The sequence below is a fragment of the Strix uralensis genome, chromosome 3 (genome assembly GCF_047716275.1).
Source record: "Strix uralensis isolate ZFMK-TIS-50842 chromosome 3, bStrUra1, whole genome shotgun sequence".
Classification (NCBI taxonomy): Eukaryota; Metazoa; Chordata; class Aves; order Strigiformes; family Strigidae; genus Strix; species Strix uralensis.
The window spans coordinates 43719267-43733835 of record NC_133974.1 but is presented as its reverse complement, the minus strand read 5'-3'; the positions used below and the strand labels follow the sequence as shown (position 1 = coordinate 43733835).

General features: G+C 35.7%; 1 protein-coding gene across 6 annotated transcripts in view; it reads left to right on the top strand.

Annotated features, from left to right (window-relative positions):
* EPHA7 (EPH receptor A7) overlaps nucleotides 1–14569 on the top strand; it is a 170817-nt gene that overhangs the window by 121813 nt on the left and 34435 nt on the right. For all 6 annotated transcript variants that reach the window (XM_074862103.1, XM_074862106.1, XM_074862101.1 and 3 more), the window contains 4 exons: nucleotides 2895–3019; nucleotides 6356–6524; nucleotides 12662–12770; nucleotides 13460–13515. In XM_074862103.1, the coding sequence (XP_074718204.1) occupies nucleotides 2895–3019; nucleotides 6356–6524; nucleotides 12662–12770; nucleotides 13460–13515 (459 nt within the window). The remainder of the gene's footprint in view (nucleotides 1–2894; nucleotides 3020–6355; nucleotides 6525–12661; nucleotides 12771–13459; nucleotides 13516–14569) is intronic.

Here is a 14569-nt window from a genome sequence, read left to right as displayed (position 1 = left end):
AGGATACTCCGCCTTCAACCAATTTGATGATTCCCTTTTCCCCCAACAAATGTGGGGACACAAATTAAGTTTATGTAACTTACTGTATTCTAGGAATATCACACGGTATGGGACTTATATACAACATAATTGTCTTCGGAGCTACCAACATATACAGTCTGCAGGGTTGGATTTTTTCTTCTTCCTCATGTGGTTCTTCTACCAAGGAGAAGTAGCACAGCATTTTTAGTTGGGGGGGGAGGGGTGGGAACCAAAACACAACAACAAAAAAAAAAAAACCCACAAACCCAGTTTTTAATCTGACCATTCTTGAATGAAAAGAATATTAATTGACAGGAAACATATTTGAGTGTATTTATTTAAGAGTTTTGAATTCTGTCTTGTAATGTTGATAGATCACTGAGATTTTGTTCTGAATGGAAATTCCTTAAGAATGGAATATGTCTGGTTTTGGTGTACTTTGTACAGATGTTAAGTAGGAATCTCGCATAGTATATTTCATTTCCCTAATTAAAATCTCCCCCTTTCTCTGTTCCTCCTTCTCCACATTGCTGTTCCTTTCCCACATACGCAGAGTTAACTGATACCAGAGGAAGCAAGTTCATTTTGCTTCACTGCTTAAAAAAAATGAATTCTATGACCAACGGAATGAGAAAATTTGATAAGCTAAAACAAAAGGCAGCAAATGTTGAGAACAAACTCCAGTGACCTAGGTAATATAAAATTGTTTCATGATAAGTATGAACATTAACAATTTTGGACATCTAAAAATGTAAAATTAGCAATTTGAAAACATTTATCTGGATGAGATAGAACATTATACATGAAATGTAATGACCTCTCTGAAATTCAGCCAGGATGCTGTAGTACTCATTTAGACAAAGAAGAGAACTAGTTAATCATGGCAAAGAAAACTAGACAGAGTAAATTAGTTTGCTGCATTCCAGACTCTTAGCTACAAAAGAGAATATATTTCACTAATTAGAGAGTGAAAACAGTCTAAGCTTTTACAAAAGAAAATGCAAGACGAGTGAAAGAGAGTGATCCTGGCTTTAGAATTATGTATCAACCCATGGTGTTTGCATGATACAATTTTATGATTTTTATCGGTAAGGCAGCCTACATTAAGGGGTCTTCAACTTTGATTATATTGTTTATATACAACATAGTAGTTCATAATTAAAATTATCATGCATGGCTTCAGTCCTTAACTTTCATGGACTCTTGGAGTCTCTAATATAAATTAATTTTAAAACCTACATGAATATACATGTTATAATAAAAGGCTAGAAACTTCACAATTAAAATAAGAAGTTAGCAATCAAATTTCAAGCTTTTTAGAAGACTATTGTCTTGATTGTGCTGTAGATATTTTTCATTTATCATTACATTTTTATCCTTAATGCTACAGGAGTGTGCATTCTAGATGTTTTATTTCTATAAAATTAAATATCTTAAATTAAATAAAGAAAGTGAGTTTAACCTGCTTGTTGCATGGGATAAGGATCCTGTTTTATCTGAAGACTGTACATCATTTTACATGGTGAAATCTTTATCTAGAGTTCTGAAATAAGGTTGTTCTTTTTCTTACCTAGAAAAGTTTTAAAATTTTCAGTATTTTTGTTCAAACAAACATTCAATTATAGAACCAGTACTACAGTCTATACTTGAAAAAGATATAAATAAATTTATCTCTAATTTTAATTTCCTTTCCTGTGTCTGAATCTGCTCTCCAAATATGACCAAGTTCCTGTACATGTAAATGTTATTTGGCTTTTAACTGCAGAGGGCTGAGGATCAGGTCTTTTGCATGAGCAGTGTTGCACCTTTGAATTATTTCCATTGAACTGAAAGAGAACAAGATCAAGTTCTGTATGGTTCCAATGCCATAGCTGTTTTTTAAAGAGCTATGGTTTTACAGGACTTCTGTGCTACATTCATATAGGCAGTATGTATGTTTGAGGAAAAGTGTGATGTTTGGCCTCCTTTGCAGCTGCACATCAGCAGAAAATCTGCTGTCTTCATCTTTTGTTAAACATGAGATAAGCTGATGAAGCAAATTACTTTTTCGGTCTTTCATATTACATTATATCTTAAACATTTCTAAATGCGAGTCAATGGCTTTATACTGCTTATACATTGTTGTTTTTTTTTTTTTTTTTTTAATTCCAAAAGGTGCTTGTTTATAGATGATGTTTATTAGGAAACTGTGTTTATGCGTACATACATCAAGTGTGCATGCATGTGTCTCTGTAGAGTGAGCTGAAAGAAGACAGTGTCTCACACTTTCGAAAAATGCCAAGACCAAATATGGAAACTTCATCTCTAAAGAGAGAATGTCCTGGAGAGGTTTGAACTAATGAGAAAGTGAGGGAGTTAGTCTCTTAACAAAGTTGTTTTCATCACCAAGTCATGTTGTAATCAGATACTGTGACAGATTAATTTTTAAGCAGAAATGGAATCAGTTATATGAAATCAGCCTAAAATGTGACTTTGTTTCTAAACATTATTTTTCTTTTTATGCACATTTTAGAAACATATGCAATAAATATTTATTTTCAATTTACTACACATCAATCTAAAAATCTGCTTAGCTATCTTAATCAGAATTAATTTGCTTAATTGTTATTCCTATCCCATCAATCTCAGTTTTGCACTAACTTGAACAATGCCACTTCTTGCTGTTTGCACTTTAATTCAATTTCCATTCTAAGATTATGAACAGTAATAGGGTCCTGCTTGAATATTCATTAGCTTTGAATTGTGAGCTATGAAAAGGTGCTTTCTTTTACCTTAATGAAAGTGGCTCGGCATGGGGTGGATCTGTAATGACATTTGATTTTAGGCATCCAACAAATTTGCTTTTTATTTATTGACACATCTTGTCCAAACAGCTCCCTCGCAAGTTAGTGGAGTAATGAAAGAGAGAGTGCTGCAGAGGAGCGTGGAGCTTTCCTGGCAGGAACCAGAACATCCCAATGGAGTCATTACTGAATATGAAATCAAGTATTATGAGAAAGTAAGTGCTAAGATTATCTGTAATGTACAACAGTGTGCTGTTTGCTTCATGTTGGCTTGCTATGTTGTGGAACAATGTTAAAACTATCAGCTATCAACTATCTTGTCTCTTCAAAGTCATGGTGATTTTGCTTGTTTTTAATAACTAGCAGATCTCTGCAATTATTATTGCTATCATATGTCTCATATATTGTATTTTGGTATCCCACAAATGAAATATTCACTTGAAATCTGCCTTTTTTTCCACTTTTTTTTATTGTTAAGTTGGACTTAGATATTTTACCATATTTGTCATTTTTCTGTCTCTTCTACATTTTGTTTAAAGCTTGTTTCATTTCCTTCTGTGTCACTGTAATTCCAGTCTTGAGGTGGTATATCAAATACAACTCTTTAGTATTTGGTATTTCTTTATGAGCTGGGCAGCTTCAGTTTGGTGTCTGAAAACTTCCAAAGCAATTCCTACAGTTTCAGCTGATAAATATTCGTTATTTGTCCTTTTAAAAAGTCCCAGCATTGTGAAATTTATTTTTCACTTGTTCTCTCAACACAATAATGAATTGAGGGCTGCTTTTCAATAGTAGATTAAGTGATATCTGTTTCTAGTAGAGTGAAATTGCAATCTTATTGATGTCAGTCAGAGTTTTGCCATTCATTTCAGCGTGTCTAGGGCTTCATTCATGATAACTTTGAAGTAGTCCAGAATAAAAAAATTCTGACAAGCGTATAAGTAGGGCCACATGCAACCGTAAACTGGATGAAAGCAGAGCAAAGGCAGGTTGTGCAGCTATATGTTTGTCATGGGACCCAGTCTCCAGATTCTCTGGGAAATTTCCTGCAGCATGTAACATATTCCTATCTTTTATAAAACATTCTGGGAGAAAAAAGAAAAATTAAAAAGCAAAGAAATGAACAAAGGAACTCCTTTGTGATCACTTGTGAAGACATATTATCTCTGCAAACAAGGTAATAGTACCTCTATATCAAAAAGACCATGTCAGTTTACTAGGTGACATAGAATTAGATAAATTCGGACCAGATTGGATCTAGTATCAAGTGTCACATTTAATTTTCAGTGCTGAATTACACAAATGTACTTATCAAAAGATCTTTATATGGTTCGTGAAGGAAATAAAATGTTTATTTGTTGATGCCAACTCCCAGTTTAAGTTGTTCACTTTAATCACTTATAACAAAATTTACCAGATATGTACAGATAGCTAAACAATTTTTATCAAAAAAAATTACTAATTTTAGCAGGTAATTTTTGTTCCTCAAGCATGTGTGTGTACACACACCCATAAATAAAGCCTATACATGCAAAAAGTTTGCATATTTACCAAAGGCAAAACTCTTCTCTGCATGAAAAAAAACCCAAACAAACAACTTTTTTTTTTTTTTTTTTAATAGGCAGAATAGTTTCTAATCTGTTAAAATAAAATAATTTCATAGGTAGTGGAAAAATTATCAAGACACTAGACTTTTCATATAGTGATAGCTTTTAGATTGTGGCTTTTATTATTTTCCCTATATGTTCATTGCCAGTTTCCTATGTTTGCAAAGACAAGAACTGGTGTTAAACTTCTTTTGTAATGAAAGGAAACCTGCCAGTATTACAGAGAATAAGAAGCTCATCTTACAAATAGTCACAGATAAACTGGACTATATACCTTTAATTCAGTGAGACAATTTTAACACAAATACTTAAATGCTTGTCTTCCTTCCAAAATAATGTAATTCAGCTTGAAAAGTACTTCATAAGCTTCTTGCTCAGAAAATGAGAGGCAGTTTAAGTTTTGTTCCTTTAGTTTAAAAGGAAAACAAGATGTGAACTTTCAGTTCCTTTTAGAAAGAAATTAAATCAAACATTTTTGTGGTTCTGAAATATTCTGATAAGTGTTTTTTTCACCTCTCACTTCTGGCTAGAGCTGGAATGAAAACTGCCTGAAATCTCCCAAGTAAGCCTCTCCTGTGAGATTTCTAGCACGGGTTATTTTTATTTCTTTGTTACTTATTTATTTTGAATACAAGAACTGCTGGCAATTCAAATATGCCTCATTTATGTATCAAAACCCAAACTCTGAAATTCCACTTTGTCTTACAGTCATGAACCTGACTGTTTACAGTTTCCTTACACTTGTTTCTCATCTCTCAAGCATTCATGTTCTTTCTCACATACCAACATACATTCTACCATAGTCCTCACTTACAGATGATTTAAACCCTCTTGAAGATATGAAAAATTGTTGTTAGCCAAGCTGGCAGACTTGGTCAAATGACAGACTGGGCAAGACCCAGGAGAAACCATTAGTGAATCTCAGAAAAAAAAAATCATGTATGTTGTATTTAACTCTGTGTTTCAGCAAAAGCTTTTGCTGCTTTACTGACTGCAAAGGGGAAGGTTCTCCATCATTTTTAGCTGGTGAAGTACTATTGAAATGAGTTACAGATTTATTCCTTCCCTCTGTATCCATCTCATTAGCACTGCCTCGTACGGCTCATGCTTCTCTGGTCATAGCATGCATTCAGATGGTTGGTTAATTCATCTCTTCTGCCCTTCAAATCAGGGTTGCATCTGCCACCAAAAATCAACAGGGCTGCACATATCTATGCTGAATGATAATCTGGATCAGTAAATGTGGTGAATAAGTAGAGCTTTTTGAGTACTGTAATGATCTGTGATACAATTTTTGTAGTATTTGAGAGTTATTACTCATAGGGTTTGTAATCTTACAGCTGCAATTTGGGGGTATCATACTGAGTTTCGTTCCCTAGGTTCTTCCCTAGGTTCTTCTTGATGCCATAGAGTCAAAACCTGAGAAAAGATTAAAAGCCAGAAGAAAAAAAAACTAAGTGAAAACTGAGTTAAGGACCTCAGAATTTGGTGCAAAATCCAGCCAGTTATACATTGGCAGTATTGTAATTTTAAACATATTGGAAGGTAACAAGGAAAGGTGTTCTGACCATGAAAGAACAGATTTCCCTGTCCTTGAACTGCTCAGACCCCACAGATCCCACTGGAAAGCTGTGGTCAAGCTATTTTCTCATCAAAATTTCACAAAATGTAATCAGAGCCAAAGAAGTAATCATTTTATGTCTGGATGTTTTATGAGTAACAACATGAGCATCCCATTTGAGTTTTATGTTATACTTACAGCTCCTCATTGCATTGATAGTGTTTTGTAATACTCCACAGAGTATGCTTTATTTTTTATGTTGGGAAAAAAAACATTCAACAAATTGAAATAAACTACCCAGGCTGGCTGTCAGTTGCTGGTGTGCAACCATGATTAAATCTGACCCGTAAATGTCATTTAATCTTTTGTCTTATTGTTTTCAGGATCAAAGGGAGAGGACCTATTCAACAGTGAAAACCAAGTCCACTTCAGCTTCTATTAATAACCTAAAACCAGGAACAGTGTATGTTTTCCAGATTCGTGCTTTTACTGCTGCTGGTTATGGAAATTACAGCCCCAGACTGGATGTTGCCACACTAGAAGAGGCCACAGGTAAATAATTAGATTTATAGGAAATTAACACTTGCAGTAGAAGTATTAAGTAAACCAAGAAAGGAAATAGTCATAGCCAATACTCAAAAGAATGAAGTTCTACATGAAGGTGGATTTTTGTCACTGTATTTTGAAGGATGACTTTCAATTAGTTAAAACTACAATTAGAACTACAAATTACAGTCATAATTAGCTGGAGAAGAGTTGTAACATATCAAGTTCTTCCCCTCTGATGTCCTTCTAACACAAAGAAATCTTTTTTTTTCATTGAAATACACACCTCTTTCCCCCTACAAGAGAAGTGAGTGGTGGTGAGCTGAATAACTCTATTAGATTCTTCTATAACTGGGGAGAGAAGGGAAGAGATTTCAGCCCACAGAGGCATCTCCAGGTCATTTTTTCCCTATTTGATTTCCTAAAAAAACTCTTTATGTTTTTGTTTATGCATGTCTTGTTTAAGCTGTATGTCCATCCTTAGCGTCTTTTTAGTTCATTGGCTAGTTTCAACTTGATTTTAGTAAAGAAAAAGAGGTCTCAAATGTACTAGGTTTCTGCAAGGCTCATGTAATGTGTTGTAAGCTGTGTAAAGAAATTAACCTCTCAAAAACCCTAACAATGGAAAGTACGAAGCTGAAGTACAAGCTCTCTCAGTACAGTACACCAGAGAATCTAGCTGAGACATCTCAGCAGAGAGATAACATTTTGAGAGAGCTTGCTCTTTTCATGATGCTGAAACCAATCTTGTGCCCTTATTTGTCTAAATTATTTGTCTAAAAGTCACACTGATACCTTTTTTTTCCTCACCAGTGTGGATATGTGCATGTATGCTTAGAGAAAATCTTCCACATTTTGGGTCTTCAGAAAGAAACACATCCATCACTGAGACTTGACAGCCATGTTCCCATTCACAGGAACTGCCTGTGTCCCTGGGAACTTCACTGCTCTGTCACAGCCCCAAATTTGGTTCCTCTGTTTTGGGTCATTTGCTTCAGGTTGACCTGCCTGACCTCCTCTGGTCAGCCAGATTTGGAGCTGAGAATACATAGCCTACAGGTTCAAAGGGTAGGGTTGCCAACTCTGCTCGCTGCCTCTATGCAGCATATCTAAGGTGTGGACACACTATTGCATCTTATTAACTGCAGCCAGGTGTCACCTGAACAATTTGTGGGTATTCTTAAAACACAGTAGTTAGGTCTTGATTCCACCTTGCTTCCACATAGAGTATGAAAACTATCAGTAATGAATAATACCATATATCTAATAGACATAATGGAAATAGTAATTATCGTAATAGCAGCAATAAACTGTTATTACTAATATTATTAGTTCTGTGCCTGATAGCATACTTGCCATCCGTGGAGTTCTGCTTTAGAAAGAGTCAGTAGCAGAATCCCCGTTTTGCAGAATGGGAACCTGAGGTACACCCAGGAGTAATTGCTTATTTTGGATAGATTTCTGGAAAACAAATTAAAAGTCTGTCATAATCTGTCATAAATTTCTACTAATTAGCTAATCTATTGTCCACAGTGGTTTAAAATTAGTAGTCTAAAATATTTCCTCAACATTTCCACAATTACCTGAGTATTTTTAATATACTGAATTTAAGTATATTGGTAGCTGCTAAGATTAGAAAAGATAATTTCAGAAATAAATAGTCTTGACTGGAGTGTGGTCAACATATGGAAGATTAGGAAATACTAGAATAAATGCATCATTCACCATGCTTATGTTCCCTTTTTCTGACTTAGGTGATGAAAAACTGCATATAAACCAGCAACATAGTTGGCCAGTATGCACAGAAGATTTTTCTCATGTCACAGGCCAGCTTTGTGTTTTGACACGTCATGTAAAATGTCCTGTGCTTTCATTAAAGAAAATTTTAAAAGTGTCATATTTTCCATTATCTTGAGAAGACATTATAGAATATAGTTCCCATCAAGGATAAGCATCCACAATTTTCCATATATGGTTTTCAGAAATAATTAAAATGTTGATAAAAAGATAGTTAATTCCATTGAATTCTTCTAGAATTGTTTTACACGAAAATATTTGTTTCTCATATTTTAATTATAGTTTTATCAGAACTTGCAGGCTAATCAAATTAGTCTTTTGTTAACATTTTAAAGGAAGACCTTTATTGGATCATTTTTAGGAAATACATCTCGAAGTAATGTACAAGTGAGCAGTAAACCAGTATCATGCTAAAGTTTAGAGACATTTGCTCCTCGTTATTCCAGTGGATTTCTGCATGCAGCTTTTAAATATGTCAAAGTATTTTAAGAATAGATATATATAGTGAGAATAGATATATACACACAGATATATTTATGTAAGAATATATATAGTGACCATCACAGTCAGCTAGTCATGTTGCCTACCTGAATTTCTCCTGGCACTTCAACCAGTTGGCACCTTTTGGTTGGTGCTGTTGATTAAGTAGATTTTTGTATTGTGTTCCAGTTTCTGAATTGTGATAGAAGCTGCATGGCCACTTTTCAATATTTGATGAACTATGTCCATTATATTAATATTATCTGATATGTAAAATGTACATATTTTATATTTGTATTTGCACATATCATACATGTTGGGCATTGCATACATATTTATGTAAAAATTTTGAAATTACAAAGTAAAGATGCTTTAGAAATGGAGGATATTTCTATTCTATACTGTGTTTGCCCCAGATAAAAATAATAATTGTATTTTTTTTTGATGGAATCACTGCTGGTTGTTAGAGACAGAAATGCATCAGGATGAAAATATAAATGCATAAAATATCACTTAAGTGGGAGTTTTATCTTTTGATTCACTGAAGTATTTAAAATTTATGTTAAATGACTTTTAGCCGGTGGATCTAAAGATGATTCTGTGCTTTTTGTAATTGAAGGGGATTGTGTGGCTTGTTACAGCTCTCAGTGTTAAAGGACTCAGCACAACCTGGCATGAAGAAGACTGCTTTTTCCTTTTGCCATGAATCAATTTAAATCAAGCAAGTTCGAAGTAATATGCAGCTGTAAAATTTATTACTAATGTCTGAAATAACACTACTACAAATTTTTATAGAAGACATAAAAATATTTAAGAAAGTAATATTTATCATTAAAGTTTTCATGGTGGACTTAATCGGGAGTTCTTTTCTGCAAATCATAGATTTCAGGTTGCTTGCATGAGAAAATGTCACTGGAGAAGCAGCACAGCTTTTACAGCTGATCTTTTATAAATCCTCCAGGGTGTTTGGATATCCATTCCACATCCCTACAACCATGTATTTAAAAGGTGGTTTTAACTCTTTTAAATTAAGCATTGCCTCATTCATCTGCATATGCAAATATCATAACATCAGATTAGGTATCGGCTGAAGCTGATTGCCCAAGTACCAGGTCCTTGTCTTGCCCTCTGAGTCTGAGTACAGTTTAAGCAGAGGTAAGGGCAGTCTTCCCTGTCCTGCTGGTGGTTTCCTGCCATCACCATTGTGGCAGCACCAGTGACAGGTAACCATGCCATGCACCCCCTGAAAGGATCATCTGCACCCCAGAATCTTTCCTCTAAGAATGCTCTGTCATCTTTATCTCTGCCAAATCACAGTGGCCATTACAGAAGCTGGGTTCTGATTCACCCTTACAATAACAAAATGACTTTTATCACACATAAGAGAAGCATCACAGAGTACCTGAAGAGAGGCAGAGGTCTTAGACTGCTGTCACTGAATTCATACCAGACCATGCCCACAATCAGACCTTTTTTTTTTTTTTTTTTTCAGAGATGTAAAAATACATCATATATTGCATCCCACCTATATTACCAGTTGGCCAGTGTACCATGTCCCCAACATTTTCCAGAGCCCAAATAATATCCTTGGCTTCCTTCCAGAATGTGCCAGTACCCAAGATCTGTGAGGCAATTATGCAGAGCAACCCACTCACATATGTCAACCTCTATGCATTCAACTTGGCTGCTAGATTAGGTGACAGGCTGGGCTGGGTATTTTTCCAAACTCTGTTAGATTGGAACATCTAATGCAATCAGCTTCAAACCCTGGCCATTGTGATAGGATGATGCCTCTTCTTGACTTCCAAGTGAGGTTTGCACTGAAGTTCAAAGAGAGAAGGGAACAGTTTTAGGAAATGCTGTATTTTACATAAATTAGACGTTGTTTGGGATTGCTGCTTTGATGGCCTGGTGATGTTCCAGGAACTGAGTTGTATTACCTATGCCCCTACTCTCTTGCACAAGATAGTGACCATTGATTTCCTAAAGTTCCACAAGTGCGATATATGCAGGCCTGCACTAGCATCCTACTGACCTAGGTATCTCAGAAAGTTATAGTTACTCAAAGATAAGCATTTGTTCTCTTAAGTTAAAGACTGATATGAATGAGATCCTCCTCACCTGCATTAGGTAGAACATAGAAAAATTATAAAGTTTCTCTAAGAAATAAAATTAAAGGGGGGAGGGGGAGCATTTTCTCCCCGTGCAGATTATTCTATATCTGTGTAGTATAACGAGGGGTTTGTTATTTTGGGGTGAAGCAGTTGATACAGGTCAGTGTCAGTGACAAAACAAATCATGTTGATTGGCTCACTTTTCCCAGGACAGAGTTTATTTGTTTCTATGGGAATCTCCTAAGTCTGCGACAGGAACCTGATTCTGTGGAATTCATAAAATCCTCATATGGACATTCCTGTTCAGTTACCACTACCAGCAGTTCACCATATTGTGGTGGTTTAGCCCCTGCCGGGGTCTGAGACCACGCGGCCGCTGCCCCTCCCCCACAAAGGGGTGAAATACAAAGCCCCGAGACTGAAATAAGGAAAGGTTTAATACAACAGTGCAATAGCAACACAACAAACAACAACAATAACAATAACAGCAATAGTGATAGCAATGAACAGAGCAAAATAGCTACCAAATACAGCAGTGAGAAGCACGATGTACAAAACCACGAGTGCACCGCGCTCCGCGCCAGGAAAAATGTGACCTGCCAGGATGTGAGGTCTGTCCGCATGGTATCTGAATAACCCGGCTAGAGCTCCCCCCCCACTGCTGGGGAAACTTAACCCTATCCTGGTTAAACCAGGACACATATTAACATACCATCTACACTTTAGTTAATCAGCTATCACCTGGGTTTCATTTTTTTTTTCTTTTATTGCTCTGCTGCTTCCAGATGACTCACACTTTCACAGTCCCTTCCTCAGCATCACTGCCTGATTCTTCTCCTTTATTCTTAGTCTCTTGGGCTAGATCCTTCCTGCTGCAAATCAGCATAGCTCCACAGAGTTCAGTAGAGCTGAGTACATTTAATGACTGAGTACATGGTTGCCCTCATTAGATGTTGGGCAAGCAACGTATTTGACAAACTTTAAGGTTTCTCATGTTAAGTATTTACATCCTCAGTTTACATTAATGTGAGATGCATACATTTGCATATATTAATAGCATTGGCATACCTGAATAAAAAGAGCAATAATGTGTGGATATTTTAGCATGTAAATTCTCTGAAGCATGGAGAATTCCATTTTGTGTATGTGGAAGCATCTTTTCATTGCTAACAGAAACAATTGGTAAGTAATAATAGAAATTTACAATGATCATAACAGTAAGAGATAAAAATATGCTAACTAGGAAATCTGTGTTAGTAGTTCTTCATCTCAAACATTCTTCTTATAGTTAAGACACTATTTCCTTAGGTACCCTCAAAGTCATATCAACCAGTTTTAGAGGGGAGGGTAGAAGCAGAGCTCTTCAGGGATTATTCTCCTACTGTCCACCCTTACTGGGATATCCAGGTCTTCCCTTTTAGGAAGGAGTCAACCACTGAGCAAAACAGAAGGCAGTGCAGCAATAGGAGGGAGTGGAAGTGGCTGGTACTGGCCTTCAGCTAATGACTGTACCACTTTGGCCAAGTCAATTCCACCATAGCTCCTTTTTATTCCCTCTAGATGATCATCAACTCATGCAGTATTTGGATGAATTTCCAGTGGAGGACCTTTTTTAGACTAATTTTATCAATGTAATAGTTTCAGGAAAAGGTAAACTAACAGTCTGCAGTACATGATGGTTGACTTAATTTTTTGCAGTTCCTTTGTAGGGAATAATTTGAAACTAATCTTTGCTCTGTGCTCTGTTTGTAGCCACGGCTGTTTCCAGTGAACAGAATCCTGTTATTATCATAGCTGTAGTTGCTGTGGCAGGAACCATCATTCTGGTCTTCATGGTGTTTGGATTCATCATTGGGCGAAGGTATTGCACCTTGCATAGGCGTAAGCACATCTGACCCCACTCTTTTGAACTCTCAAGACATAGTCTAATCTCAGACAGTAATTTGCAAAACTGAAACGGAAGTAATTTTTGGTAAAAACAATTTTCATTTAAATCCTGTTATCAATTATACTGGTTGTCCTCTTTGGCAAGACACACTTAAATCAAGATGTTCTTTTTGTCCTATGTAAATGACTGTAAAAGGAACCCCTAGCAGATTCTTTACCTGTACTCCTTAAAGTCCCTCCTTCTGTTCAGTTTTCTCACATAGAGAAGTCTGACACTTTATCTGATCAGCCTTTAATTGACTTTACATTCAAGAAAAAGAGGCACAGCAGTAAGTTTAAGAGTACTCTCATGTAAAACAGTGTTCTGCTTTCAAGTCCTTTAATCCTCTGTTTTATCCATAGAAGCTTTTCACCAGAACTAGAATTTTCTCTTTAGGACCTGTCCCAACTGGTATTTGATACAAAAGCTTTTTGATTGCAACTGCTCATGATTTATTTAAAACTCTGCTGTCAAGAGAACTATAGCTGAAACTTTCAAAGGGCCTACAGGAGTGAGGTGCTCAGTGACTGAAAATCCCAGCCTGCAGAACTGATGTTGTCGGGACTTTAGCTGTGAGGAAGTAAATAATTATTTACTGGTAAAGCTGGTGTCTTTCTTTTCAGACACTGTGGCTATAGCAAAGCTGATCAAGAAGGGGATGAAGAACTTTATTTTCATTGTAAGTGTTTTGCTTTTTTTTCCCCTTTCAAAAATTCCCAACTGCAATAGTCTAGACAATAGTAAAACAACACTCCATGAAAGACAAAGCCATAAGAAATTCAAAAATGTTGTGTAAATAGCAAGTGGGAAGTTAAACACTTTAAAAATGTGACCTACACAAAAAGAATGCAGATTAAAGTCAACATGTCTCACACAGACAGTTTTATTTCTATACATGTGTATGATATACTGCTGTTTTTATTCTGCTTTCTTTTTTCTTTTGGTTGCTCTGAATATATGTTTCACACCATCCTAATGATCCCTCTGAGGTGCAATATTTGAGAGACCTAAGTGACTATATGATCTTTACCTCAGACAAATATCAGATTAAGAAAGTGTGGGTCACTGCATCACTCTAACAATGAGGCGGTTCTGCTCAGAAGCTGTTTTCTGCTACTGTGAATACTGTAGCATCAATATTTACAAAACATAATGTCCTTAAAAATAGAATATTTAATATTAAAAGAAAGGTCAGCTACTTCATTACTGTTCTCTGTTCTAGAATCACTTGCCTAGCTAAGATTAGCACCTAAAGCCTCACTTGTTAAAATCACAGCTACTATCTGAATTTATGCTAGAACCCTGGGAAAATTCAATGAAATACATCTTTCTTGTGTTAATGACAATTGAAAATTCAAGGGGAGAGGAAGGCTTATGCAAGAATAGTTTCATTTTTATCAAAATATTTTTTTAAAATTTTCTTTTTTTAGCCCTTTCTCATTTCAGTTGTAATATCATTTTGACATGAAAAATTAAAAATGTTTTAATTTCTTTTAGAATCAGTCATTAACTCAGGAAGTATGGTAAAATTAAGTTTCAAAATTATTTTGAGCATCCAAAATTGCAAAATCACATAATAGAATTAAACTGAATATAGATTCTGACACAGAATAATGCCTGGGTTTAAAGTTGTCTCCCATACCTGGTGTTGTGGTTTAACTCTAGCCAGCAACTAAGTACCACGCAGCTGCTCGCTCGCTCCTTCCCTCTCCCAGTGGTATGGGGAGGAGAAT